Genomic DNA, 26,949 nt, shown 5'->3' with positions numbered 1-26,949 from the left:
AAAGTGATGGTGCACACCTTCAATCCCAGTACTCAGGAAGCAAAGGCAGGTAGATTTCTGTGAGTTTGAGGTAAGCTTGGTCTGCACAATATAGATTTCCAAGTTCCAGAACATTCAGGGCTACACATTGAGACCCTGTCTAAAAAACAAAGTACAGGAGTGGCAGTGCATACTGTGATGCCAGCAATCAGGAGACTGAAGAAGAAAAATCACCTAATTGAGGCCAGTCTGGAACTACATAGTGAAACCTCAACCTCAAAGAACAAAACAAGGGCTCAAGAGACAGTTTAGGTATTAAAAGCACCAGCTGCATAATCATGACAGTTGGAGTTCAAATCCCAACACTAACATTAATAAGCCAGTTCTACATAAGTCTGTAACTCCAGTTTCACGGGATCTGATACACATTCTTCTGGCCTCAGCAGTACACTGGCTTTTGCATATACAAACATACACATCAATAGATCCTATATAATTTGATCTTAGTTAACCAATAAACTATAATATATACAGCCTAGATATGGTACTAACTGGCTTCTGGTATATCTTATTAATCATCATTGTAAACTTGTGAATGTATGCATGTGGAAGTCAGAGGACAACTTTGAAGGGACAGAGTGATTGCTCAGGTGTTGTACAACTTAATTTTGTGAGATGATGCTTCTAAATGGCCTGAAACTCCCCTAAGTAGACTCGGCTTACTAATCAGCAGACCCCAGAATATGGTTATCTGTCTCCCCAAGATAGAAATTATTAGTACATGCCACCCAGCCCAAGATTTTTACTTTAAATGTGGGTTCTAAAAATTGGAACTCAGGTCCTCATGCTAGCCTTGCAAACACTAGATCACCCAAACTATCTCCTGAGCCCCTGCCCTAAACTCTTTGAAGGCAATACAAATATCATTCCCACAGGACAGCAATTTTTTATCTATTTTAACCTCACTGTGGTTAATGTGGCTTCTTCTAAAGGTCTACAATATGTTCACATTGAGCTATTATCTAAATATAAAACAGAGATCATATAACTATTAATATCATTCCTTATCTTCTAAGATTGATTCTTAAGCATGGGCAAACTCTAAGTATCTGCCACAGAAATGTTATCCTATTTTATCTAGACCAGACCATTAAATCTGAACCAAGTACAGCCAGAACTACATAGCAAGACCCTGTCTTCAAAAAAAGAAAAGGGGGGAGATATACACTAAATCCTACCAAACAGTAGTACAGTAGTAATAGCTAGTTAAGTTGTATAAGCCTTCTGAAGAACTCAGAATTCTGTCATCTTGTTACTGCCCTACTACCCTTTTGCAGTCTACAATAAACCTGTTTTCTGAAAGCAAAAAAAAAAAAAAAAAAAGCATATAGCTATCAATTTGTGAACATCAGGCTAGCCAGAGCTGCATAGAGAGGCCCTTTGTCATAAAATCAAAACAAAATAAACAAAATTAAGAGCTGTTACATCTTCCTAAACAATTTCCCAGATTGTAAAACTGAAGGTAGAGAGAAGACTCAAGCAGTTAAGAGTTCATACTACAGCTGGGCAATTATAGTGCATGCCTGTAATCCCAGCACTCCTAGAGATGGGAGGTAGAGGCAGGCAAATGAGTTCCAGGCCAGCCTGGTCTACAGAACAAGTTCCACAACAGCCAAAACACAAAGAAACCTTGTCTCAAAAAACGGAAAAAAAAAAAAAAAAAAAAAAAGTGAAAAAAACAGCACACACTGCACTTCAAAGGTCCTAGCAACCCACATTAAGCAGCTGCCCATTACTTGATGTCTCTGGTGCACATGTCTTAATACACTCATACATATAACTAAAAGTAGTAAAAATAAATCTAAAAATGTATACTTGTTATATACGGATGAAAACTAGCTGAGGCATGAATGACAGTTCAAGGTCAGTGTGGAAAACAGAAGTTCACACACACACACACCCCAAAAGATGAAAAACACGTGCTTGTTGAAGGCAACAATCAAAAAAGCACCATCTTCCATATATACCATACACATAAGTTCAAATATATATTCTACAGTAGCAGATTATCAATTTCAAGTTGAAAAGATTAACATGACATCTTTTTAGGACATGGTTTGCTAAGCAGAGGCCATGTTTTATGTCAAGCAGAGGTTACATTTTTCTCATTCATTCAACAACCTATGTAAGCAAAAGGCCCAAAAGCTAAGTAAATTGTCCAGATAATCCATTTTTTTTTTTTTCTGAACTCTTCATGTGTATAGTTCAGTGCAGGAAAAACACATTAAGGAAATATTAAATGAAGACCTGGGAATCTCTCAGTGACAGAGTATGTGCCAAACACACTCAACCCTGTGTATTGGATTCCCCCAACCTTGAAAAGGACCCAAAAACTGAATAGGGGAGAAGTGACTGGGTGGCATGCACCTAAGTTAACCTGTCTCAAAAAACTAAGGCCTGGGCAATGTGGTGCAGTAAAAGAGCATATATAAATGGGCCTGGATCTAATCTCCACAATGGAAAAGGGAGGATAAGGATTACAGGAGAGAAAAAATAAGGTAGTTACAAATTATTTTAATTCTTAGAAATCTTTTATATTAATAAATATTAATTGCTGAGCCTTTTGATCAACAACAATCAGTGCTGCCTGGCTTCTTAAATCTGGTTCCACAAACTGGATTATAGAAAGGAAGCTCTTAAGTGAGAGCTACCCATTCTCTCCCATGTGCACACCTACATAAAGTTCTTGAGTGTGAAGAGCAAGACTATCTGAAACCCTTCCTGTCCTTTTCATACTGAGTGGCCTAATACCTAATACCCTAATACCCTGCCCTTTACTAGGTTTCACACAAGTTACCACATACTCCCAAGCACACATGAAATTCATTACAATGTCATTCCTCCTACCTTGTTAACTGGAGAGATCTCATCTTCTTGGGGTCTTTTCAGTCCTCTCTTTAAAATGCTTGTGGATGGAGAAGCCAAAGGTGACCAGACACAGCGTGCCTGCATACGACTAGGACTTTCACTTGTTGATCCAAAAGAAGGATCCAGCTCTAACTTTTCGGGAGATGTATTATTGCTTTCTGCTCCAAGTTCAGAAGCCACTTTGGATATCAGAGACTGTGATAATTCCTCCACTTTCTCTGAAGTAAAGCAAACTTCCTGCAGGGTATCATTTCCCACTATAGTATGATTGCCACTTGCTTCATCTAACTTACTAAGTTCAATGTTTGTTTCAGTTTTGCAATTAACAGTTTCTTCTCCAGAACTCATTTCAATGTCACTAACAAAGCTCTCAGTGTTGATGTCTAGTCCTCCAATCAATGATCCTTCAGATTTAGAAGTGTTAGCAGTCTTGTCCATATCCTTTACCCTGGCATTGTCAATTTCAATGTTCGTCTGGCCTTTGTAACTTTCCATTTCTTTGTTCATTTCCTCACATGAGCCTGAATCAGATTCATTGCTATCCCCCTCTAGTTCCGCAGTGGCTGGAGGCTCAGTCTGAACATCCTTGCTTACAGGTGTGGTAGCATCAGAAAGACCCATACTTGAATTAAAGTCCTCAGTGGCTACTCCTTCAGCATTCACTTCAGTTGTGACTGCTTCCTCTGTTGCCCCATCTACAGAAACATCCATTGGGGTACTCTTTTCAGAGACAGCAGTTCCAGAGGCGTCATTTCTTACATTTAATTCCATAGTTTCAACTCTCTCTGCACTGGACCCAGCTATTACTTTGGATGCCTTCCCTATATCACTGATGTCGAACTCACTTTTCAGAATAGCTTCTGGACTTTCTACTTCGCTATCTAAAGGGTATTTCTGTGAAATGCCTTTGCAATCACTTAAGCATGGGTCCTCAGCAGCATTGTATTTTTCATTACATGGTTCTTGGATTTCAGATACTGCTTCACTAGCGTCTGTGTCATAAGTTTTTTCTTTCATATTTACTATTTCAGATGGAGGGGAATTTTTACTATGTTCTTCCAATCCAGCTTCAGACTTAATTAAATCACCAGTAGTAGAATTTTCTTCAAGACCCAAATGAAAATTCCTATTAGGCTGTTCACCTACCAACTTTGTTTCAGCGTGCTCATTAGTTTCACAAGTTCCAGGTGCAGTCTCAGGTACTTGTATATCTGTCTTCTTTGTCTCCACACTCTTTATGTCATAACTTTCCGTGTTCTTTAACCCAATAAATGACTTTTCCTGGAAATGTGATTTTTCCCCACAGCAGTCACAACTTTTAGATCTCCTGACTCTCCTACTTCTCTTGTGTTGGCATTCAACTACTTGGGTGCATTTTTCAGGAGAGACAGAAATGTCTGATGCCCCCACATTACTGTCAGTGTCTCGTTTATATAATCTCTTACTGGCATTCCTAGTCCTGAGGTTTGATTCTGGCACAGGCAGACTTACAAATGAACTGTCTACACATTTGCTAGTAGTCTTACTTTTACCCTCGCCTGTAAGCGAAACTTGCAGTGAATCTGCAGACCCAAAAGAATCCTGAAGGATTACCCTATTGTTATTTGTATTTTTTTCACAAACCTGAGCCGCTGCATTTATATCAACATCAGGAAGTGCCTGACCATCATGTGTCTGATTTGCAGTTTTCATAACTTCCTCTTCAACCATTTTTTCTTCTTGCTCTTCAATGTCAACAGTATCACTGCTTTTATTTTTCCATTTCCCCGATCGTTTCTTTCTAGAAACTTCTTCCTTGGCCTCAGAACTATCAGATTCTGAGTTTTCAACACCAGAAATCAAGCCCTGAGAAGCTCTTCTTGTTTGATAACGTGTCCGTCCTCTTAATGGTTTCTCAGATGACTTATCTGTATTGTCCAGGGTACCACCTCCTTCAGAACTAACATTCTCAAGGTCTGGTTTTCTTCTATTTTGGTCAATTTCAGCAGTAGCACTGGGTTCCCCTAAAGTTCTCTCAGGTAAACTGTTTCCTTTTTCAGTTAAATTTTCCTGTATAGGTGGTTCAGCAGTTAGTTTTTGCTTGGGCAACTTATCATCTTTGATATGCAACAGACTCTTTGAAACTGTTTTTTCTTCTTCCTTTCGTCTCTCCTTTTTTTGTTGGCCACTTTCCTTATCTTGGCTGTCACTGCAAGACTCTACTACTTCTGAACGCCGCCTTGAAGACCGTCTGAGTGTTTTTGGATTTGGAGTTACTGCAGCAGCCTGACTATCTTCATTTACAACTTGTTCTGTTGATGCTACAACTGGGGATGTATTTCCTTTAGATTCCATATTAATGCCTACATTTTTCTCTTCTGTTGTTAAGTCTTCCAATGAAGCATTTTCTACTGCTGGTTTAGTATCCCTATCTTCATGCTCTAGGGTAGCGTCTGAAGGATGATCACGATTTTCTGACACACATTCTGTTGGATTGAGCAAATCAGGAGGGTTATTTTCGAATGAATGTTCTTCCTGTTCAGGTGTCAGTGAAGACTTAGACTTTTTATTAACTGACTGCTCAGCTTTACTCCATCTTCGGCTTGATTTCTTACCTGCATTCGATAATTTTTCTAAATCAGATTTTGAGTGAGTAACTTCTCTTTTCCTTGCTTTTGTTGGCATGTCAGTTTTAGTTGTGTTATCCTGGTTATTTCTCACTGTAACAGTGGAAGACATGTTATTCAAGGGGGATGGACTAAAAGGTCTAGTTTCTGAACCATCAAATTTCTCCAAAGTAATAAAGGTTTGTCTCCGACTTGTAGGCTGTGGAGGGGTTCCAGAAAAAGTGGCATTAGAAACTGAACTACTAATGACCACTGAAGTTTCTGTACTAGATGAACATTCAGCAGACACTATCTTTGATGAAATTAATGTTTCTTTTCTAGTATCAAAACCAGTGCTCAGTGTTTCTGGATTGGTTTCAGCAACAGAGCCACCATAATTTGGTAATGAAGCTTTCTTAGGATGTTCATCTATTCCACATTTTTCCGGGGCATCTCGAGGGATGAAAATGGCACTCTCCATTTGCTCTTCCTACATAAAAGCACATAGATTACATAAAAAACACCACTTACTTGGGAAATTTAAATATAATACTGTGGTAATTAAAATTTTCTTGGGAAGCTTAAGAATAAGTTCTGATAAAGGTACTACCTTTCAAAATATTGTGAATGGTCCAAAAGTACCAGTAAGACCTCTTACCATACTTTTAACTGATGGTGCAGTTAAAGCCTCACTGAGGCCAAGACTGGTGAAAGAGATGAGGTAGCTAAGAAGAACTACAGCTCCATCCCAGCTCAAAGACATGCTGGGCTACCTGAGACACTGCCTTGCTTCCATGGGCAAAAACTTACTTACAATGTATTTTAGATGCATACATATGTAAAATTCTGCTAGTGTATGGTTCAGAGTTAGGAGATGGGCATACATTTTAACACTTAAGATCTGTAATTTATAATTTATAACCTTCTAATTCCCACAATCTCAATAATAGAAGGGTGATTATAAAAACCTTGAAGTTCAAACACTGCTTATACCTTAATTATCTTGACATCTTCTTTTGGTTTTTCAGTTAAAGTGAGGCTATCCCTAAGATAAATAATTAGACAAATTAGATTATTTTAATTATATAATCAGAAAATTAGTCATAAAAGTTTTATACTTACATTGATTCTTCTTGAGTAAACTGAGCAGAAAATAAAGTATCTTGTGAAGCATCCAGATTATTATACAAGGCAGGAATATCACACCTAGGGAAAACATTATTCCCACCAACAAAAGTTAATACTTTCCCTTCCAACACTTATTATATCCTCACTAAAGGCAGTTATGGGAGAGGATGTGCCTAATCCTGCAGAAACTTGATACATCAGGGTGGGGTTATGCTGTGGGGGTTGGGGGGTGCTGCCCTCTCAGAGGTGAGAGGGGTATCAGAGGGGGGCAGCACTTGGGATATAAACGAATAAATGAATAATTTGAAAAATAAAAAGTTTAGAAGCACTTTATGTTATCCCAGCATGTACAGACCACCATCCACCTTTAAAATTTACTATACTCAGGCTAAGTGTAACAGCTTAGTGGTACAAAACTTGCCTATCATAACCAATGTAATAAGTAAGATTTCATCACCAGGCAAAAATGCATGAACATATGATACAGAACATTATCTACAGAGCTCAAGTTAAAAAGCTCACAAACCGTTTTGTCTTGAGTACTTCTTTCTGGTGCTCAGTTAGAATCCTTGCCTTTGTCTCTTTTCCTTCTGGAGGAATGAAGACAAAGTCAGTAGACTTTTCCTCTTCCAAAAGCTTACCACTCTTTATTTTTGGAGATGAAGATTCTAGTTTCAGCTGTGGATTGTTAAAAAATAAATGTATGAGTTTGCGAATTAGTCTCATTCTTCTATCTATGTTTCCTAACATTGGCATTATTTTTCAATAGTGATTAGAAGCATGAAATCAGTATCTTTCTCATTTGAAGACAAGGTCTCTTTATCCAGTGCAGGTTGGACTAAACTTACGAGTCTCCTGTCTCACCCTAAAAACTCTGTTTGTAAGCATGTAAATAAAACAAATACAATATTCACAATAAAAAAAATTTCAAATGACTTTTGCTTTTTCCTAACTCTAAGCCTCTGAGAAGGAAAAGACATGTTTTACCTAGGCAGCCTATCACTCAAAATTGTTAAGCTATATGATCAAAATTCTAACCAAACCATCTAGATTATTGTCAAGCACTATAGAGTGTTGTTCACAAATCCTTTCATCTCTTCTCAAGAAGGTTGCCCAGAATAACTCTATCTAAGAATGACTACAAAACTAAACATCATACAGATCTGGCTTTAACAAGAAATCACTCTGGACTTCTAGATCTACAAGCTATCACTGCCAACCTTCCTTAACTATTATCCCACAATACCAAAATTTACTTTGATTCTCATAGCTCTTTATTCCAATTAATAACTTTTCATTCTTAAGCTAGCTAATATTTAAAATTCTAGTAAATATATTTCTGAAAACGTACCTTAGCTGACAGTTTCACATTTTCTTTTTTATCCTTTGTATGTGCCAAAATGGAATCTCTTTTTCCACTTGGTTTTCTTTCCATGCCACTTATCTTGACATTTAATTGTGAATTCTCTGTCTATTGAGATAAAAATGAACACATTAAATACATGTCTGCTATTCTGCTGCTTCTGGTCAGGTTGTCAAAATCAGTCTAATGCCCACACAGTTTAAATGGTGCAAAATTATTGACTAGGCAAGTCTACTGAAAACAAAGGAAACATGCTGTGCTGATACTTATCTATTTGTGTAGTCAGCTTTTTATAGCTTTACTTTTGTGAACTGAAGACAACTTATAAAATAAAGTACATTAAATTACTAGACTCAAATATTCAACATAGATTTGAAATTTTAAAAAAAAAAAAAAATTAAAGCATTCAACATTCCAGAATAAAGGTTAATAAACAATAGGCAGGATGAACAACACAAATGTATCTAGCACATTTTTCTCTTACACCAGTGTGTACAATTATGACACGCTAAGTTATGCTGAACTGTTTTCTCTGGTGAGAATTCTTTTGGACACAAAAGCCCCACAGTAAGCCACTGTATTTTTTTCTTCTGAATCGAAATATAAGAACACACATGTTCCTGAGTGGAAACCTTGTTATCTAAAAGACTCCATTCCATGGAGTGGGTTATGAAAAGGTGGTGTCATTAAATTCTTTCCTCAAACTACTCAAATTTAAGTTTAAAAAAAAAAAAAAAGAAAGAAAGAAAAGAAAAGAAAAACCAACTTACTGCATCTGAATATGGTCCACTGGACTCGTCCATCATTTCAACATTTTCCAAACCAGGCAGCAGAAGCACAATTTTTTGTTTGGCTTGCCTTAATATGGGTCTTTTAAAAAAGCACATAGATAGTTCTTAAGTGCAATGCATTAGTAATTACTTTAATTATGAAAAAGGTTCTCGTGAATCTCAGGCTGGCCTCAAACTTGTGATTTACCTCCATGACTTTGAACTTTCTAAACTTACATACATACAACACTAGAGAAATTAGACAATATTTGGATTTTTCTCTATACTTTTCATAGCACTCCCAAACTTCCTTAACTTTCTAAGCAACACACTTTCAGAACACTCTGGAAGGTGAAACAGAGCACCATGTGTTCAAGACCAAGCTATATTATAGGTGTAAAACTTTGTCTTTAAATTAATGACAAACTCAAAACCTATTTAAAAAAGAAAACCAATTCTTGAGTGGGTAATGATGGCTTGGTGGTTAGAAGTATGCATTGCTCATCCAAAGAAATCAGCTTCACTCCCCAGGACCCACATTGTGACAAACAATCATGCATAAATCCAGTTCCAGAGGATCCAATGCCCTCACTGGCCTGCACAAGCACCAGGCAAGCACATGGTATAAAGATATACACGTAGGTAAAATACTCATGTACAAAAAGAAATTCTGTTTAAAAACCCACATACACACATTTTCAGATAAGAAACTAATAAATGGTAGCTAAGCTCCGGGCAGTGGTGGTGCACGCCTTTAATCCCAGCACTTGGGAGGCAGAGGCAGGCGGATTTCTGAGTTCGAGGCCTGCCTGGTCTACAGAGTGAGTTCCAGGACAGCCAGGGCTACACAGAAAAACCCTGTCTCGAAAAAAAACAAAAAACAAAAAAAACAAACAAACAAGAAAGGTAGCTAAGCAATCAAGAGCACTGGCAGCTCTTCCAAACGAAATGGCAGCCCATAGTCCATTATTCCAGAGTTCGAGAGAAATCCAATGCCTTCTCTCACTTCCACAAGGACAAGGCATGCTGGTGGTGCACACACAAATAGGAAAAAAAAAAAATCATGTAAAATAATCTTTTTCTCAATTTGTTTTGAAGTAGTAAAATATGCTAGACATTGTAGCACATGCCATTAATCCCAGCTCTCAGGAGGCAGAGACAAGTTAATCTCTGTGACTTTGAGGTCAGCCCCATCTACATAATGAGTTCCAGGACAGCTGGTGTTGTGTAGAGACCTTGTCAAAGGAAAAAAGGAAGGAAGGAAGGCAGGCAGGCAGGCAGGCAGGCAAGGAGGAAGGGAAAGAGACAAGAAAAAAACAAAACAAAACACAAAAACAAACCCAAAAGTTAAATACTACTACCCATATCTGGCTTTATTACCTTCCATTCTCTGCCCTTGTTTATTTTCAAGGTTTTCTATGGCATATATGCTTCCCTAAAATCAGTAAGTCTAACAGCAGTCAGCCCAAGTTTAATGGCTTTTACATGTTCTGATGATACAATTAAATTTCTGTTCAGTTTATTTGCACCCAAATTCAAGTTTACATCATCGTAACAGAACAAGCAGTTGTAGGAAGTTGGGATGCTAACATACTTTAATTCCTCAGGATAAACCAGAGCTGTCGCTTTAGCAAATGTAGCATTCCACAACAGAGCACTCTGTTTCCGAATCTGTTTATTCTTGTGAAGAAATATTATGCACAGGAGTGGAGAAAGTTGTCCAAGAAGCTCACTGTCATAAGCTCCAAGATAGCTGAACTGTAGACAAGCAACGATTTCTCCTAATAGCTTTTCTAACTAGGAAAAAGAGAAAAACAAAAGGTATTCTAAATACAATTTTGGAAAATATGTTACTATTTATACTTAAAATCTGGACCATCTTTTAGCAACACCATGGTCATCATAAATAGGCACTCCTCTTTACACATGAACAAACTATCCTCTGGAACTAGATTATGCATGATAAATTTACTTTAAGTACTAGTGCTGTAATTTGATTCACAGGTCTTTCTTGTTAACAAGAAAAAAGGTTTATTATTAATTGCAACAGTAATTAATAATTATCTACACATTTACTAATTTCACATAAAAAGATATGAGAAAACATGAATTTAAAATAAACCTAGCTACTTAAGAATGTATCCATAGCCCATCATTTTATGTCCATTAAAACTGAAGCAATGGAGCTGAGAACGGTTCAGTGGCTAGCAACACTTGTTTCCAGAAGACTTTGCCGAGTTCGGTTCTCAGCACCTGCATTTCCTGTGACTATAGATAGCTCCATGGGATCTGAGACCATCTTCTGACCTCAATAGTGGAATATATTTATTATATACAATCATACAAACATAAACACACATTTTTTTAAAGAAAAAAAATTTTAATGAAGAAAGATGGCAAGGAGAGAAGGAAGAGACTTTCCACTAAGGCTGATAGTATTTCAGTTCCTGGGACCTACATGGTAGGAGAGAACCAACTCCTGCACAAATCCTCAGACATCTGACACTATGGCATGCATGCACACACACAGGAAGTATTAAGTGTAAAACAAAAATATAACCACTTCAAAAATAAATTATTATGTGTGCAAAAGATTGCCTAAACCATCCCCTATCCTCATTGATAAAGTCTATTTTATGGACACTGTCCACTTACCTTGTTGTTCAAACTAGTATACACTTTAGGAACCTGATCAAGCCTGGGAAGAAAAATGTAAGAGAGTTACTATTTATATTTTTAAATGCTATCTCTATGCTACTTATCAAACTAAGTCTCAAAGTGAAGCAATATAGCCACAAAAATAGGGTGAACAACAGTCACACAGTAATAGTATAAAATGTCCCAAGAATAAGATGCCAAATATTAAGCATGAAGTAAATGCAAGTAATAAACATTTAGAAAATAAAATTAAACACCCAAAACAGACCCCTAATGTTCATGGGTAAATACTTGCCTATATCCTATCATTGCATTATGTAAGATTTGGAGTGGATTTGAAGGTCTGGTGTCATACCTCCCTATAATTTTTTGATTTTTAAAGTTCCAGACAACAAAGTGTATAGAAAAGCAAAGTTATTATGTTTAAATTACATACATCAGGACCCAGCAGAGAGATTCAGTTAATTGCTGGTCATAAAAACATGAGTTTGGATCCCCAGCACCCACTTCCTAGAGCTTGGAGCTGGAATTGGTAAGCTCCAAGTTAGTGAGAAGTCCTATCTCAAAAAGGAAGGTAGAGCCAGTTAGTGGTGGCACCCATCTTTAATGCAGGCACTCAGGAAGCAGAGGCAGATGCAGAGTCCCCTGAGTTTGAAGCCAGCCTAGTCTACAGATCAAGTTCCAGGGCAGCTAGAGCTACAATGAAAAGCCTTTTTTTTTTTAAAGGAGAAAAAAAAAAAGTAAAAAGAAAGAAAAGAAACAAGGTACAAAGATAGCAGTCTGTGACCTCTATATGTATGTGCATATATGTGAACACATTTATAGACATACACGCCTACAAAACACATTAAAAATATCAATGTAGTTAATTCAACACTAATAAGCTGAAAATACTTACTTTGAGTTTTCATACAGTAAAGCCAGAGGTCTTGTAAAAGTTGCAAATATTTCTCGGATCATAGAGGGCAAGGAAATATGTCCAAATATATTGGAAAGCATGCTAATGATAGAGTTACCAATAGCAAGCAATGTATCAGAGTATGTTTCCTTGAGGCTTAGAGTGTGGAAAGAATCGATGACTCTCACAATTAGCTTAAATAAAGAAGCCAATTTCCCTAAGGGTTCCTTCTTCTTTCTGGACCAATCTGAAGATCTCTGTGGTGCTAAAACATAATAGGGTTGATTAAAAACTTAAGTACTTTGATATGTCACTATTGCATTTAAATGCTAAATACATCAAATATACATGTTCTTGTGCTAACTGAAACTTCATATAAACTTTCAAATGATACAGCATTAAGGAGTATCACTAGAGTATAAATAAAATCCACATTCAATGGAAAAGAACTGGCAGGTCTCAATTAAGAATTCAAAATAAAAATTTCTAAGGAATCATAAAATACATCTCAATTTCTTCTATACCTCAGAATTTCAACAACTCGTTTATAATTACCAAAATACATGACAAAAGAAACAAAACTAAATTATGGGTTTTCAATAATAAATGTTTTCATTACAAACTAGTATTCCTAGCTCACACACAGTTCATTAATCCCTGCAAATAATGAGAAAAAATTCCCGAGAAACTCTAGTACCTCTTTTCTAGACTGGAAAATTTATCTTAAAAGTACACATTTTCCTTTACAGTCCACTCTTAGATAACTACTCCCCAGATTCCAGATACAAGACAAAAGCCACATTTCTCTTACTCTGAAAGTCATTCTTATTTTAAAATTATCTGTTTCTGTAAAACAATCAAGCCTGGGGAGAGCTCAGGTTTAAGGGAAAGGAATAATCTAACTCATACTTTACTAACCTCATGATAAACTGAAATCAAGGATGCCACTAAAAAATGTCAATCAACTCATCTAGAAAAGCAGTTTCTTCAACACAAATATACGTTAAAAGAATTTCTGCTACTCAGAAACCCTCATATGGCTAAGGTGACAAGGGATGCCAAGAAACTATCACAAACACGAAAAGTTGTCTGACCGAATAGGTAATAGGTAGGTAAGTAGACAGAGTAAGAGCAACAAAGTCCTCTAAATTGGATGGTTCAAATGCAAGACTCTGACTGCAACCAGAAGCTTAGCCACAAAAACAGGAACAGAGATAACATGCAAATCCATGTCCTCAGTAAAGGGACCCAGAAACAATGTGCCTTAGTAGCTACTGACAAAAAAGAACTATGTCTCTAGGGAAAATAATTCCAGTCTGTAAGAAAAGTACAAGGCTGAATATTCTGCAAAACTCATCAATAGTGGTAATTTGTCAGAATATTGTAAGAATGTCATTCTATACTAAGTTACTTTCTTAACAAGTAAAGGCACTGGGCTGTATATTCCAATACAAAGGAAAAAACAGAATTTAGAACAGACTAAAGGCTTACTATACAAGCATGAAGACATAAGTCTGAATCCTCAGTATCTACAAATGGGGCAAAACAGGAGAGGCTAAACATCATGTTATATAATCCCAATGCTGGAAAAAGGAGACAAGAATATGGGGGGGGGGGGGGGGTTGGTGCCCAGACTAGCCAATCATTAAACTCAAGGGTTACTGCAATTCTGTTTCAAAATAATTAGGCAGTAAGAAAACAGAGTCATGGCTCTCAACCTTCCTAATGCTCCAACCCTTTCATACACATTTCTCATGTTGTGGTAAACCCCAACCATTAAATCATTTGTAATTGTTATTTCAATTTCAGTAGATGAAATTTTGCTGTTATGGAAAGTAATGTAAATATTTTTGGAGACAGGTTTACTAATGGTATCATAACCCACAGGTTGAAAAGCCACTGTTTGCCAGCCGGTGGTGGCACACGCCTTTAATCCCAGCACTTGGAAGGCAGAGGCAGGCGGATTTCTGAGTTCGAGGCCAGCCTGGTCTACAGAGTGAGTTCCAGGACAGCCAGGGCTATATACATACAGAGAATCTCTGTCTCTAAAAAAAAAAAAAGAAGAAGAAGAAGAAGAAGAAGAAGAAAAAAAAAAAAAAGAAAAAAGAAAAAGAAAAAGAAAAACCACTGTAATAGAGGAAGACACCAGACATGGATCTTTCTTTGAAACCCATACCCATGCCTAGCCTGGAACAAAAGACAGTTTTAAATAAACAACAAAATATCACTGATTTAGGAAGCTGATGATAAAGTCATGAGTCCGGCTTCCTGAGAACCAGGTATCCAGGTATTTGGAGCTAAGGATATATATAGCTCAGTTGGCACAGTGCTTGCCTTCCAGGCCAAATCCTGGGTTATATGTATCCCTCCCTAGTAACAACACAAATAAAACCACCATGTCTGTAATCCCAGCAATCAGCAGGTAGAGACAGGAAAATGAGAAAATAAATTAATTCCTCCTTATGGCAAGCTATAGGCCAGCCTGGGCTACTTACCTCTGCTGCAAAAAAAAACAAAAAAAAAAAAAGGGGGGGGGGGACTCACGATCTCTTACTGTAGACATAGTAGACCATTTATTACTTAATAGTTAACTTTACAATGGAAATTTTACACAAACCAACCAACAGTATATGTTAACATCAGAAATGAATAAAGTGTGAATTAAAAAAGCACCACTACTTTAGTTCTGTGGTATTTCTATTACAAAAAAAAAAAAAGTCCAGCCTTGAGGAAACATGGCAAGTTCAAATGAAAGACTAAACAAAAAATGCTGGCCAAGTGCCTCATATGTAAAGAACATAAGACAATACTGAGGAAATATTCCAAGCTGTTTAGGCCAATCATCACTTTTCTGTACCATGTTTTGAAACAGAAAAAAAAAAAAAAAAAAGGCAACATACATACACAAAATTAAAATAAACAAAAACCAAAACAACAACAACAAAAACCCCAAAACTTATGCCTTGGAAAGAAATACTAAAACCAAAGAAATTTTGGGATTTTGTGCCTTTGAGACCAAGTCATGTTATGTAGCTGAGGCTGACCTGATACTCAATTCACTATGTTGCCCATCCTAGCCCTGGAATGAAGGTGAACCTCCAAGTCAATTGCCAGAATTTAGGAGTGCACCCAGCCATGACTGTCACTTAAGAATCTAAGCAAAAGATCTGTAGACAATTCTACATTGAAAATGTGCTATTATCAGCAAAATAATGTTAGATTTATAATGTGAAGGAAAGCCAATGGTAAGAATTTTCTGTGAAATTTCAGCTACAAAATACTGTATCAACAAAGGTAAAGACAATACTTACATTTGATTTTCGGCTGATATTTTATATTATATGGTGAAAAGTCGATACAATCAACCATTACAATAATGATATGAGAAATCCTGTCCAAGAATTGCAAATCCTAAAAAGAAATTTAAGTATGATAATCAGAAAATTTTACTACAGCCAGAGTACTCAACAGTCAAGACACACAAAAAAATATTTTTACTGTTTATGCTACAAATACATGGTCAAAGTACTTCCTAGTTAGGGACTCAACAATGTGCTTCTCGACAATAAATAAGCAACTAGGCTGCATGAAAGCCGAGCCGTATGCAGCACAAGGAAAGTACTGTTAAGAAAAGCTTAGACTAGGGCTACTGTTAAGAGACAGAGGCACTCCAAAGGTAATAAAGACTCGTGCTTATCTTCTCTTATACAGAAGTTCCAATAAACTCTTAATTTGGTAATGTCATCTCCAATTAAAAAATGTACAGGAGGAAAATACTCACAGAAAGGGCTTCATCTTCCAAACTGCACATTATTTTAGAAGAAAGTTCTTCACAGCACAAATTCTCTTCTGCTGTTGCCACCAAAGCAGCACAGCGAGTAAATGCTCTATATAATTCTGACCAAGTTTTAAGCAAAGTTTTCATGGGACCCTAATAACAAAACAGAAATTTGACAAATTAACACCATCATACCAAATACACTGCAGGATGGACATATCTCTTAAAGTCTTTGAAGAGTGACACACTTCATTTGTCAGAGGGACAAGTGTTACAACTTTCTATTATGTTCTACATGAAGAACAGCATTAATTACCAAAGCTCAAAGTCAAAGAAGGCCAAAAAACAAATCCTCATTCCAGTCTTCTCTTCCCTACCTCCACCCCACAAACACAAATTCAAGAAAAATCAGGGTTGGTGCTAAGAATATATAATGGCACTATTTTCAGAAAGGCGCAAAATCATTACACAATCATTACATATTCTTACCGTGGGAAATGTCTGGGCTGAAAAAATATGGTTGACTGGTAAAGTCAAAGCACCATAGATGGCACTAAAATTATGTTCTAAGGCATCGCCTTGATTCACTTCATTGGTCTGAAACAAAAAATATGAAGTTAGACAAATGACTAATTCTAATCCTACATGGTAATATAACTCATATATAACAAAGCAGTGTTCTACTGGAACATATTCTAGAGATGTTGCACCTCTAGTCCTAGATGTCAGAAATGAAAATAAACACCTGTGCAAAATCAAGAGGTCATACTCAAGTATGATGATCTCAAACCCAATATTTGGCATTCTGACTACAATGGGAAGACAGCTGAAAATGATATGGATTCAATTCAAGGTCATGGATTGCTGGCTACCTGAGTGGAAGGCTCCAAAACAGAAAAGCAGACTGCTAATCTTTAGAATTCTGACAGCACAGGTTTCTATTTATTATTAGAGCTAGAAATACAGCCCAGTTATTATCTGGAGATGTACTTTAAATGCTCAACTCTAGCACTTAACATAAAATTAATTTGAAAGAAAAAACTAATTGTCACTGGGAGCTAGTGGCACAGTACTTTAATCCCAGCACTCAGGAGGGAGGGACAAGCAGATCTCCAAATTCCAGGCCAGATCGAGTTTCAGGACAACCAGGGCTACAGAGAAAAACCCTGTCTCAAAATACAAGCAAAACCTTGTAATTAATTATCTTGTTTTCGCCAACTGGTTCATGTAAATTTTGTTGTTCTCAGAAACCTTAAGAGAACCAAGAAAGAGATATGCTCCCAAGCTGGAAATAAAAGCTTACACCAGCAATGTCAGCATTTGGAAGGCTCAAGTAAGGCTGCTATGAATCTGAGGCCAACCTGAGCTCCAGTGAGTTCCAGGGAACATAGCTATAAAGGCAGGCATATCAAAACACACAGAACCTTAAATAATTCCTAAAACATTATTAGTCAGACCAGTAGACTCATAAAAAGCCTCTACCACCATTCAAGGAGGGGATTCTGGGTTTTTTTTTTTGGGGGGGGGGGTGTGAAGGGAGGAGGGGTTGTTGTTTTGAGACAGGGTTTCTCTGGGTAGCCCCGGTTGCTCTATAAACCAGGATGGCCTCAAATTCAAAAATTTGCCTGCCTCTGCCTCCCAAGTACTGGGATTTTAAAGGCATGGGCCACCACAACACAGCTAGGGTGAGAATTCTAGGAAAGTGCTAGCTAGCTAAGAAACCAGCTTTTATAAAATTCATCTGTGGAATTGTCATCCCATGAGTTGCTTGTCATGAACCTAAAGAACACTTAAAGAAATTTGAACTATATCCCAAAGGCAAACAAAATTTACCAAAACAAGAACATAAAGTTAATTTGTGTTCCATATCTTATTAATACTCAAAACTTATAAACACATAAATGTAAGAAATCCTCAACTCTTAAGAAAAAGGACAAATGAGGGACCATGACATGACTCTGTATATAAGCTAATGTGAGAAGGACACAACCTAAAGACCAACTTTGGGAAGCTAGGACATGAAACCAGCTTGACTACAGAGTAAGGTTTTGTTTCAACAGGAAAACAAAACACAGACCATGTTATATTGAACTGTACCCGACAGGGGACAACAAAAGTATTCAAATGACCCAAATACTGGAAGGATGGGGAAGGGAAAAAAAAAAAAAATCACAGGAAATGAAAAGACCAGTGTAGGCTACACTGCAAGATACTGACAACCATTTTCATATAAGGCGGGTATTATTGGCACTATTAAAGGGTAAAGAACTGTTTTAGTCCATACTATTTCCTATCATTATGGAAAACAGAATAAAATACATTAATCAATCACTAAATATCTAAGAAAAAACACTATTTTTATTTAAATTCATCCTTATGTTCTTTTCTTTTTCTTTTTTCTTTTTCTTTTTTTTTTTTTTTTTTTTTTTTTTGGTTTTTTGAGACAGGGTTTCTGTGTAGTCCTGGCTGTCCTGGAACTCACTCTGTAGACCAGGCTGGCCTGGAACTCAGAAATCTGCCTGCCTCTGCCTCCCAAATGCTGGGATTAAAGGCGTGCGCCACCACGCCCGGACTGTTCTTTTCAAAATAGGGGGGAAGAGGACTAGAACTAGCATTGTAGCACAAGCCTATAATCTTCTAACATTGAGTAAGCAGAGGCAAGACTGTGGTAAGAAGACCAGCCTGAACTACAGAACATCATTTATAAATAAGCATTAGTCCAGACTTGGGTGAGGGAGTTGTAACAGATGTGTCCTACCTGATGAATCACATCAGTCAGTGGAGTGACTATCATACTCCATATTCTCCAGAGATGCTCCTTGTTTGCCAACTGCTTTGCATTCTGATTAATCACAGTTAGTACAGAATCACTAAAAGCCAGTGGTGATGTCGGACCAGAAAGCACACAGCCTACAAGTGTTTCTAGATTGAAAAAAAACCTAAGAAACATGAACAATGTATATCAGAATAGCCATTTCATCCTAATGATATATTAATAAACTCTAAAATTAATAGGTGAACACAAGAAATGATAAATTTTTAAGTTGGTTTTATTATTTATCCCCCCAGCCTCTCACATGACCTACTTTGTTTTAAATTTTTTTATGACACAAGAGCTGGAATTATAACTCAAGGGTTTAGAGTACTTTTTCTTCCAGAGGATCTGGGTTCAGTTCACAAGTCCTACACTGTCACCAACTGTGACTACAGATCCAAAGGATTTGATACCTTCTTCTGGCCTCCAAGCATACACATGGTACAGACATACAGGCTGGCAAAACACTCATACACATAAAATCATTTTAAAAATATTTTGTGGCACAAGACCTGGGGGCAAGCATCTGTAAATCTAGCACCTGGGACTCTGACATCTGAGACTGGCCTGAGCTACAAAGCCACATCACAAAACACAAAATGTCCAATTGACTATTTCATTTGTAATCTAGTACTCTGAAGGTAGAGATAGAACTGGCACAAGTTTAAAGCCAGCCTGGGTTGTATATAGTGAAATCATCTCTAAGTAGAAAAAAAATTATTAATTTTAAAATTAAACTTGTGAAATACAGTAAAAAGAATCTCATGCACCAGGCAATGGTGGCACATGCCTCTAATCCCAGCACTCACTAGGCAGAGCCAGCAGGTAAATCTCTGAGTTAAAGGCCAACCTGGTCTAAAGTAAGTTACAGGACAACCAGAGCTACAGAGAAAACCTGTCTTCAGGAAAAAAGGAAAAAAAAAATCTCATCTGTATACAATCAGTGTTCATTAAAAGGTAAAACACATACAATCAGGAATGCAACAGGGATTAGTGACAGAAGCTTTAATCCCAGGAGAGGTAGGCAGATCTTTGTTCAAGGATAGGCATGACTATATACCAGGATGATCTACAAAGCCAGGCTAGATAGGAATACAGACATGGTCCAAATAGAAACACCAAAAAGGGCATAGTAACACGGATCTGTGATACTAGAAGTTAGGAAGTGGAGAGAGGAGAATAAATCCTTACATAGGCATCCCAGACCATCCTGAGACTTAAAAGACCACGACTGGATTTAAAATAAAAAACAAGGTACAGACTTACTTTTCATCTTCTACACCACATTCTAAAAGATTGTTGTTAAAAATTAACTGGATTAAAAACAATGCTGGAGTTCCCTGAAAAAGGAAGGAAACAAAGTTAAAAAATTGTTTTCTACAATTTTTTAAAGTAAGTCAACATGACTTACTTTAGAATGAATAATTTTTCTTTTTTAGCATTATTTAGTGTATGATGACAACAGTTAAGTTTATTTCTAAAAACCACACAATGCCAGGCATAGAGACACACACTTGTAATCAAAACATCCAGTAGGCTGAGATAGCAAGTCCTGAGTTGAAAGCCAGTGTGGGATAGTGAGACCCTGTCTTACAAACAAAACAAGATATAATAGCACATAAAAAAGCAGAGGTAGAGAGATATGAGAGTTTGAGATTTCAGAAGCAAGCCTGATCTACACAGAGTTAAGCCCACTACAGGTGGTCTTAAATTTTTATTTTAAGATGGGCAGTGGTGGCGCACGCCTTTAATCCCAGCACTTGGGGGGGCAGAGGCAGGCGGATTTCTGATTTCAAGGCCAGCCTGGTCTACAGAGTGAGTTCCAGGACAGCCAGGGCTACACAGAAAAACCCTGTCTCAAAAAACCAAAAATAAAAAATTTAAAAAAAAGAAGCTAAATAGACGGTCCAGAGTATTCTGTTCTTATAAAGGACCAGGCTTCAGTTCTCATACCCAAATCAGGTAGCTCACAAACTCCTATTTAACTCTAACTCCAGGAGAATATGACACCTTCTCCTGGTCTCTGTAAGTATTGCACTCACACACAATAATTAAAAGTAAAATGAATAGTAAATTACCATATTTGAAATAAATATCAAATATATCTCTAGGCTCTGGATCACAGGTTTTCTGTGAGGATGGTGAGGTTTCAGGTGTTACAAACAAAACACAACTAACATACCTAGAATTTGTCACAATATCAAGCTAATATTAAGCTTTCAAATATTTTAGCAGCAGCGGGTAATATTATCTCATACAAACAGAAACATTTGTTTCTGGAATCTATTATTCAATCCAGGAAAAAAAAAATGCTTACCTACTTACTGGCATAGCACCGACTTTAATTTTTCACAACAATCTATTATCTGCATAAAAGTTTTTTAACTTAACCAGATACAGTTATTTTTAAGCAATCTAAAAAAATTTTTTGTTTTGCCAATCTTTATCATATCACTACACTACATTTAAGATACTTGCATTAAGAATATCCATATTAGCAACCTGATATGCTGGTGAACCTAATACTTTCTGAGGAAGTCCTTTAACTGTAATTTCCATGAGAACCTAAGAAAGAAAGGAAAAAAAGTTTATAGTAGTTAGCCATAAAAACCTGAAAACTTGTTACATGGTAAAAATCTTGCAATGTCATCTGTATTTTTGAAAATTTATTAAAGTAGCCATTACTCATGATTCATTATGGTAGATTTAGATTACTATGTATATATTCACATTATTTTAAAAGTTCAAAACTAATAACCAGTTTTTGTATTACTCTGAGAAGAAAGCTATATGGGCACATATCCATAATTTAACTATTCTTCTAAAAATGAACCTCAGACTTTTTTTTTACATAGTTATGAAAATTCTGCAATTACGTATTTACTATAATAGGCCCTGAAATAAACATTTCAATAGCTTGTTAATTACAAGTTTACTCTCAGATTACAAATCCAGAGATGCTTGAGCCTTCTCCTTAACTGTTCTCCAAATGTTTTCCTTTCCTGTGCTTGTAGTAATGTCAACTACATACTGCGTTAAATGTCATAATAGTTTTTAGTAAAAGCAAACCAGTTGTTTTGGAAATACTCTGAAGTTGACAGCATTAATTTGAGCCTTGTCCAGAATGCTCTGCAAGCATAAATTCATTTAACTATTTAAACCAGCTGCACTGTCTTTAAAAACCCAAGTTCAGAACTGATGAACCAAGAAAGCAATTAATCACCCAAATTCTCTTCCTTGGACAAAGATTCAACCTAATCTCCTCCACAGCCCTTGATACCATCTACTATACCACTCAACAGTGTTATTTAAATAGTCTGAAATGGCAAGATTCAAAATTTAAGAATGTTATTTGTTCAATATATTATAAAAATTATATACATTTTTTCCATTCCTACTACTTAAATTTAAAGCACATTTAATAGAAAGTCAGTAACAATGTGCTATTGTTACCTTCCACTCCGGACATTAGAGTATGTTCAGCTCAAGTTGCATGTCCTTCACTCCATTTGTTGGTGAAAGGCTGGTCCCTTTTACCACACTGCAGTGCCTATAGCTGCTGCTGCTACAGCTGTTTACTATGTAGACTTCAAATGACATTTGAATGGCACTTACAATAAACTGTTAAGTCAGAAGACCTGTGCCAAATCTAATCTGAACAAGTATCAATATAAACTGAACTTCAAACTTAGACTTTGAGATAATTTACAAACATATTTACCAGTGTTTTTGAAACAGGAAATACTTCTGACTTCACTATGTTTTCCAAAGATTTTAGTAGGAGGGTCAAAACTTCAGAACCTGATCTTTCTTTTCTGTTTCCTATCAAAGAATTAAAAAAAAAAAAAGGATATAATTCTAATTTTTTTAGATGAGTATTATCTACTAGAGAGCTATAAATATTGTTTTACAAAGCAACAATCCCGGTTAAGTAAACTCTTTGTTTAAAAAAGTCTAATTCTGATACCAGTATTATGACAAAACAAGGATAGCACTGGCTGGCGAAGAACTGCACTAGTGCTATCACTAGTGCAGGTCACAGAGCACTGTGATAGTGCTTACCTGATTCAGTAACTGACTTCACCAAGCTAATTAGCTCCTTCCAGATAGCACTGACTACTGCATCTGTCAAGGAAACAGATAGGATTCAGTACCTAGTACCCAATCTCCAATTCCAATGCACATGATGCCTTGAGCACCAGACATACTCATAGTACACATACATATATGCAGACAATAATCATACACATAAAATAACTCTTAAAACTTTTTTCCAGTTCCTTATACTAAAGAAATAAAAAAATTGAAAGCTAATTGAATATTATTTCCTTATGCTATTTATAAAACCACCATTTCAATGTTTCTTTAAAGAAATTAAACATTTTAAGAAGGACTACAACATGCTAACAGCTGGCCAACCATATAACAAAGAATAAATGTTTCTACTTTTCCTATTTTTCTTTTTCCTTCTGTAAGATTTTTTTTAACCTTTTAATGTTGTATACTCACCACTCTTGCAAAAAGGAAAACAACAATTTAGAAAGACATCATCACGCCAGGTGGTGGTGGCACATGCCTTTAATCCCAGCACTTGGGAGGCAGAGGCAGGTGGATTTCTGAGTTCGAGGCCAGCCTGGTCTAAAGAGTGAGTTCCAGGTCAGCCAAAGCTATACAGAGAAACCCTGTCTCGAAAAAAACCAAAAAAAAAAAAAGAAAAAAAAAAAGAAAAAAAGAAAAAGAAAGAGACATCATTGCCATGCCTGGTGATACTTCTAATCCCTACACTTAAGAGGACTTCTGGACATTCCAGGCCAGCAGAGCTACATAGACCAACATACTTTCCCCAAAGAATACAAGTTTCCTGCAGTCTAGACTCCAAGGTCCCCCACACCAACAACCAACACCTACCCTTTTATTACAAAACAAGTAAAAAGAACCAAGGAAACGGCTCCTCAGGCACTTACTGCCAGGTCTGATAAGCAGAGTTCAATCCTGAGACACACCACTCTGCCAGAGTGGAGAAAACCAAGTTCTAAAAGTTGTCCTCTGTCCTCCACATGTGGCATGGCAATGCTTGAATGCACACATACATGTATAATGGGAAAAAATGTTTCATTTTCCAAGCAGCTAAGAAGCTTTTATCTACTTATTTTTGGGTGAAAGGCTCTAGGTTTAAAAATCAGGTCAGCCTCAAATCAATGAACCCATGCTTCAGCTTCTGCAGTGCTGGGATGGTTTGCTACCATACTCATGTCTATTTTGAAAACAAGGTCTCATTCTGCTGTTCAGGACTTCCTCAATGCTCCTACCTTACAAAGGTAAGCCATCATGCAAGGCTTTACATTTCTTTGGTTGGGCCCTGAACACAAATTTAAATGCAAAGACTGAAGTCTAGGCTTGAGTCAGAGCTCTATTATTCACTGATAAAATTTTATATATATTATTTATCTCTTTGTACAACTAACTTCTTTCTTTTCCTAGGTAGCTTTGACATGCCTGGAATATGCTGTGTATATATGATACACAGGCATCAATTATCACAGCCTGCCTCTGTCTCCCCTATGCTGCCAGTCATTCCAATCTCATTTCTAGTGGTTTAATACATGATACATCAAAAAAAATACAAATTTTTTGGTGCACAACCTGGCCAATGAGTTAACACCAAACAAATATTAGCTAGTTTATCTTCCTTTGAAGAACGCTTTTTGTGGCTGATAAGATGGCTCAGTGAGTAAAGGTACCTGCTTCCAATCCTGATAGCCTAAATTCGACTCATAAGATGCACACAGTAGAGAACCTGAGTCCCAAAAAGTTGTCCTCTGACATCCACATGTGCTGTGGCACATGTATGACTACACACATGCACAAGCACACAAGATAAATGGCTTAAAGAATAAAAATACTTTTGAATATTAAAAATTCCCTAAATTTACCTGAGGCATCCTTTCCAACTGCGACAAAGCTATCATTAACAGCAGTGATAAGTGTGTGTGCATACTTGGAGAAGAAAGAAGGGCTGCTGATTAGCGGGTGTTCCAGTGGTTCTAAAAGCAAAAAACAAATACAGTCAACCTGAAATTATGAAGCACATTTCTCATTCCCCTTCCCCAAAAAGTTCTTAAATGTCTAAATATATTTTTCCTAAAAGATTGAAACTCAGCCAATAGTAATGGCTCACACTTTTAATCCCAGCACTCAGAGGCAGAGGCAAGTAATTCTCTTGTGTTTCAGGCTAGCAAGGCCTGAAACCCGGTCTTAAAAAAAAAGCAACAACAACAAAAAGGAAAAAAGCATTTATGCTCACTTCAAATTCAAGAATATCATTATTAGTAAGTTGTTGTGAAACTGAAGCCTCTTCTCCATCCAACAATTATGTTTTGGAATGTTTCAAACATATGAAATTATTTCAAAATCAAATACCTAAACTCAATACAATCTTGTGTTGCTTGGCAAAATTCACGACTTCTGGACCCAACAAAAAATGAAGCATCATTTCCAGTCCCAAAAGCTGAATAGAAGGGATTGTAGCCATTCCACCTATATTTGAACCCAGGTTGACACGAGGAGTTCCATAAGGAGAAGCACCTTTAAGAGAGACATACTATTATTTATTCAAGTTGTATTTCCTACCAAGATACTATACCTTTAAAAACATGATATAAATCTCAAGCATTAATACAAACCTTGAAATTAATACCAAGCTTCTCTGTACTGGTATAGAAACTGTAAGTCGGAAATGACTAAAATAAAGCAATGGCAAATAATTGCTTCCCGCTGCTAAGTAAGCTGCAATTACTTTAAGTGTAAAACATCTTTTAAGACCTGTTTTTCCCATACAAGCACAGTAGCATGAGAAGAGCTGAGCCTGGTTGTGCCCATTTGCAATCCAAGCATTTGGAAGCAGGGTTCATGTCAGTTCAAGGCCTGCGTGGTCAGCATAGTAGATTCTAGGCTAACCAGAATTACATAGTGAGACCATGTTGTCTCAAAAGAGTTCAAATTCAGGTCTGGGCTACACAGTGAAGCGTTGCCTCAAATAGGAAAAAATTAAAATCTAGCTGGGCTACATACATAGTGAGACCTAATGACAAAGCAAGGTAAAAGCAAAAAAAAAAAAAAAAAAAAAAAAGTTTTGCAACCACCCACAATAATCTAATTAAAAGTTATCAGTAACAAAGATAGATAAGGATATATTAGAAGCATGGCCTCTAATCCCAATAAGTATTAAGAGAGGTAGAGTGTTACCACATGAAGATTAACCTCAATTCAAGTCCTAACAAAGCTAGGTTATGAGATCCTGTCTCAAAAAAGAACTTTTTGCTTAAAGAATCTCATCTCCTGAAGTGTATGACCGTTCCTTCAAAGACTTCTCCAAAGAGAAGAAAGTCTCTCTCACCTTTATGTCCAGGAGTCAGTGGACTTAAGCCAGGAGAAGTAGACCCTCGAGATGAACTGCCTTGAGGTGAAGCAATACTATCAACACTTATTGTACTCTGAATCAGTGGCACACAAACCTAACAGATGAAAAGGCAAAACAGCAATAATTTCATTGTCAAGTTTGTAAACAAGATATGTATTCTTATTCAGAAGCAACTTTTCCAGACATAGAGCAAGTCAACTTAAAATTTTAAGACCTGATAAGTTTTCTTTGAAATAATTTAATTTTTATTTTATGTATATTGCTGTGAGGATGTCTCTTAGAACTGGAGTTACAGTCATGAGCTGCCCCGTGGGTGCTGGTAATTAAACCCAGGTCCTCTGGAAAAGCAGCCACTGAGCAATCTCCCATCCCTAAAACCTGCTTTAGGATTTTTTTTTTTTAATCCTAATCATGACCAGTCTCAAGGAAGAGGTAGCAAAATAAAATTCCCTTGTACAATTCTATATATAAAACAAAATTTATGGTTAAACTTTAGTCCTATTCCTTATATCCTAATATCCCAGGATCTTGAGATAGAAAGTTCTCAGAAGTTAGGAGCCTTTGTTACTCTTGCAGATATGAGCTAAGTTCCCCAAACTTATATGACAGTTCACAACCATCTAGTTC

The 26,949-nt window shown here is 36.7% G+C and overlaps 1 protein-coding gene across 4 annotated transcripts in view; it reads right to left on the bottom strand.

The window, feature by feature from the left end:
• Positions 1-26,949, bottom strand: part of Rif1 (replication timing regulatory factor 1) — a 51,985-nt gene that overhangs the window by 10,506 nt on the left and 14,530 nt on the right. For 2 of the 4 annotated variants that reach the window (XM_076928738.1, XM_034495962.2), the window contains 20 exons: positions 26,299-26,416; positions 25,323-25,487; positions 24,836-24,946; positions 22,965-23,027; positions 22,624-22,724; positions 21,381-21,467; positions 20,169-20,242; positions 18,846-19,026; positions 16,577-16,684; positions 16,091-16,240; positions 15,621-15,720; positions 12,310-12,574; positions 11,409-11,451; positions 10,348-10,550; positions 8,754-8,853; positions 7,972-8,091; positions 7,147-7,298; positions 6,615-6,698; positions 6,486-6,537; positions 2,887-5,982 (listed from right to left, as the gene is read on the bottom strand). In XM_076928738.1, coding sequence (XP_076784853.1) covers positions 2,887-5,982; positions 6,486-6,537; positions 6,615-6,698; positions 7,147-7,298; positions 7,972-8,091; positions 8,754-8,853; positions 10,348-10,550; positions 11,409-11,451; positions 12,310-12,574; positions 15,621-15,720; positions 16,091-16,240; positions 16,577-16,684; positions 18,846-19,026; positions 20,169-20,242; positions 21,381-21,467; positions 22,624-22,724; positions 22,965-23,027; positions 24,836-24,946; positions 25,323-25,487; positions 26,299-26,416 — 5,373 coding nt within the window. The remainder of the gene's footprint in view (positions 1-2,886; positions 5,983-6,485; positions 6,538-6,614; positions 6,699-7,146; positions 7,299-7,971; positions 8,092-8,753; positions 8,854-10,347; positions 10,551-11,408; positions 11,452-12,309; positions 12,575-15,620; positions 15,721-16,090; positions 16,241-16,576; positions 16,685-18,845; positions 19,027-20,168; positions 20,243-21,380; positions 21,468-22,623; positions 22,725-22,964; positions 23,028-24,835; positions 24,947-25,322; positions 25,488-26,298; positions 26,417-26,949) is intronic. The other 2 variants (XM_076928740.1, XM_076928739.1) reach the window with 2 other exon arrangements.

This window comes from Arvicanthis niloticus, chromosome 2, assembly GCF_011762505.2.
Source record: "Arvicanthis niloticus isolate mArvNil1 chromosome 2, mArvNil1.pat.X, whole genome shotgun sequence".
NCBI classification, from domain to species: Eukaryota; Metazoa; Chordata; class Mammalia; order Rodentia; family Muridae; genus Arvicanthis; species Arvicanthis niloticus.
The sequence above is the reverse complement of the archived record's forward strand: the minus strand, read 5'-3'. Positions and strand labels throughout refer to the sequence as shown.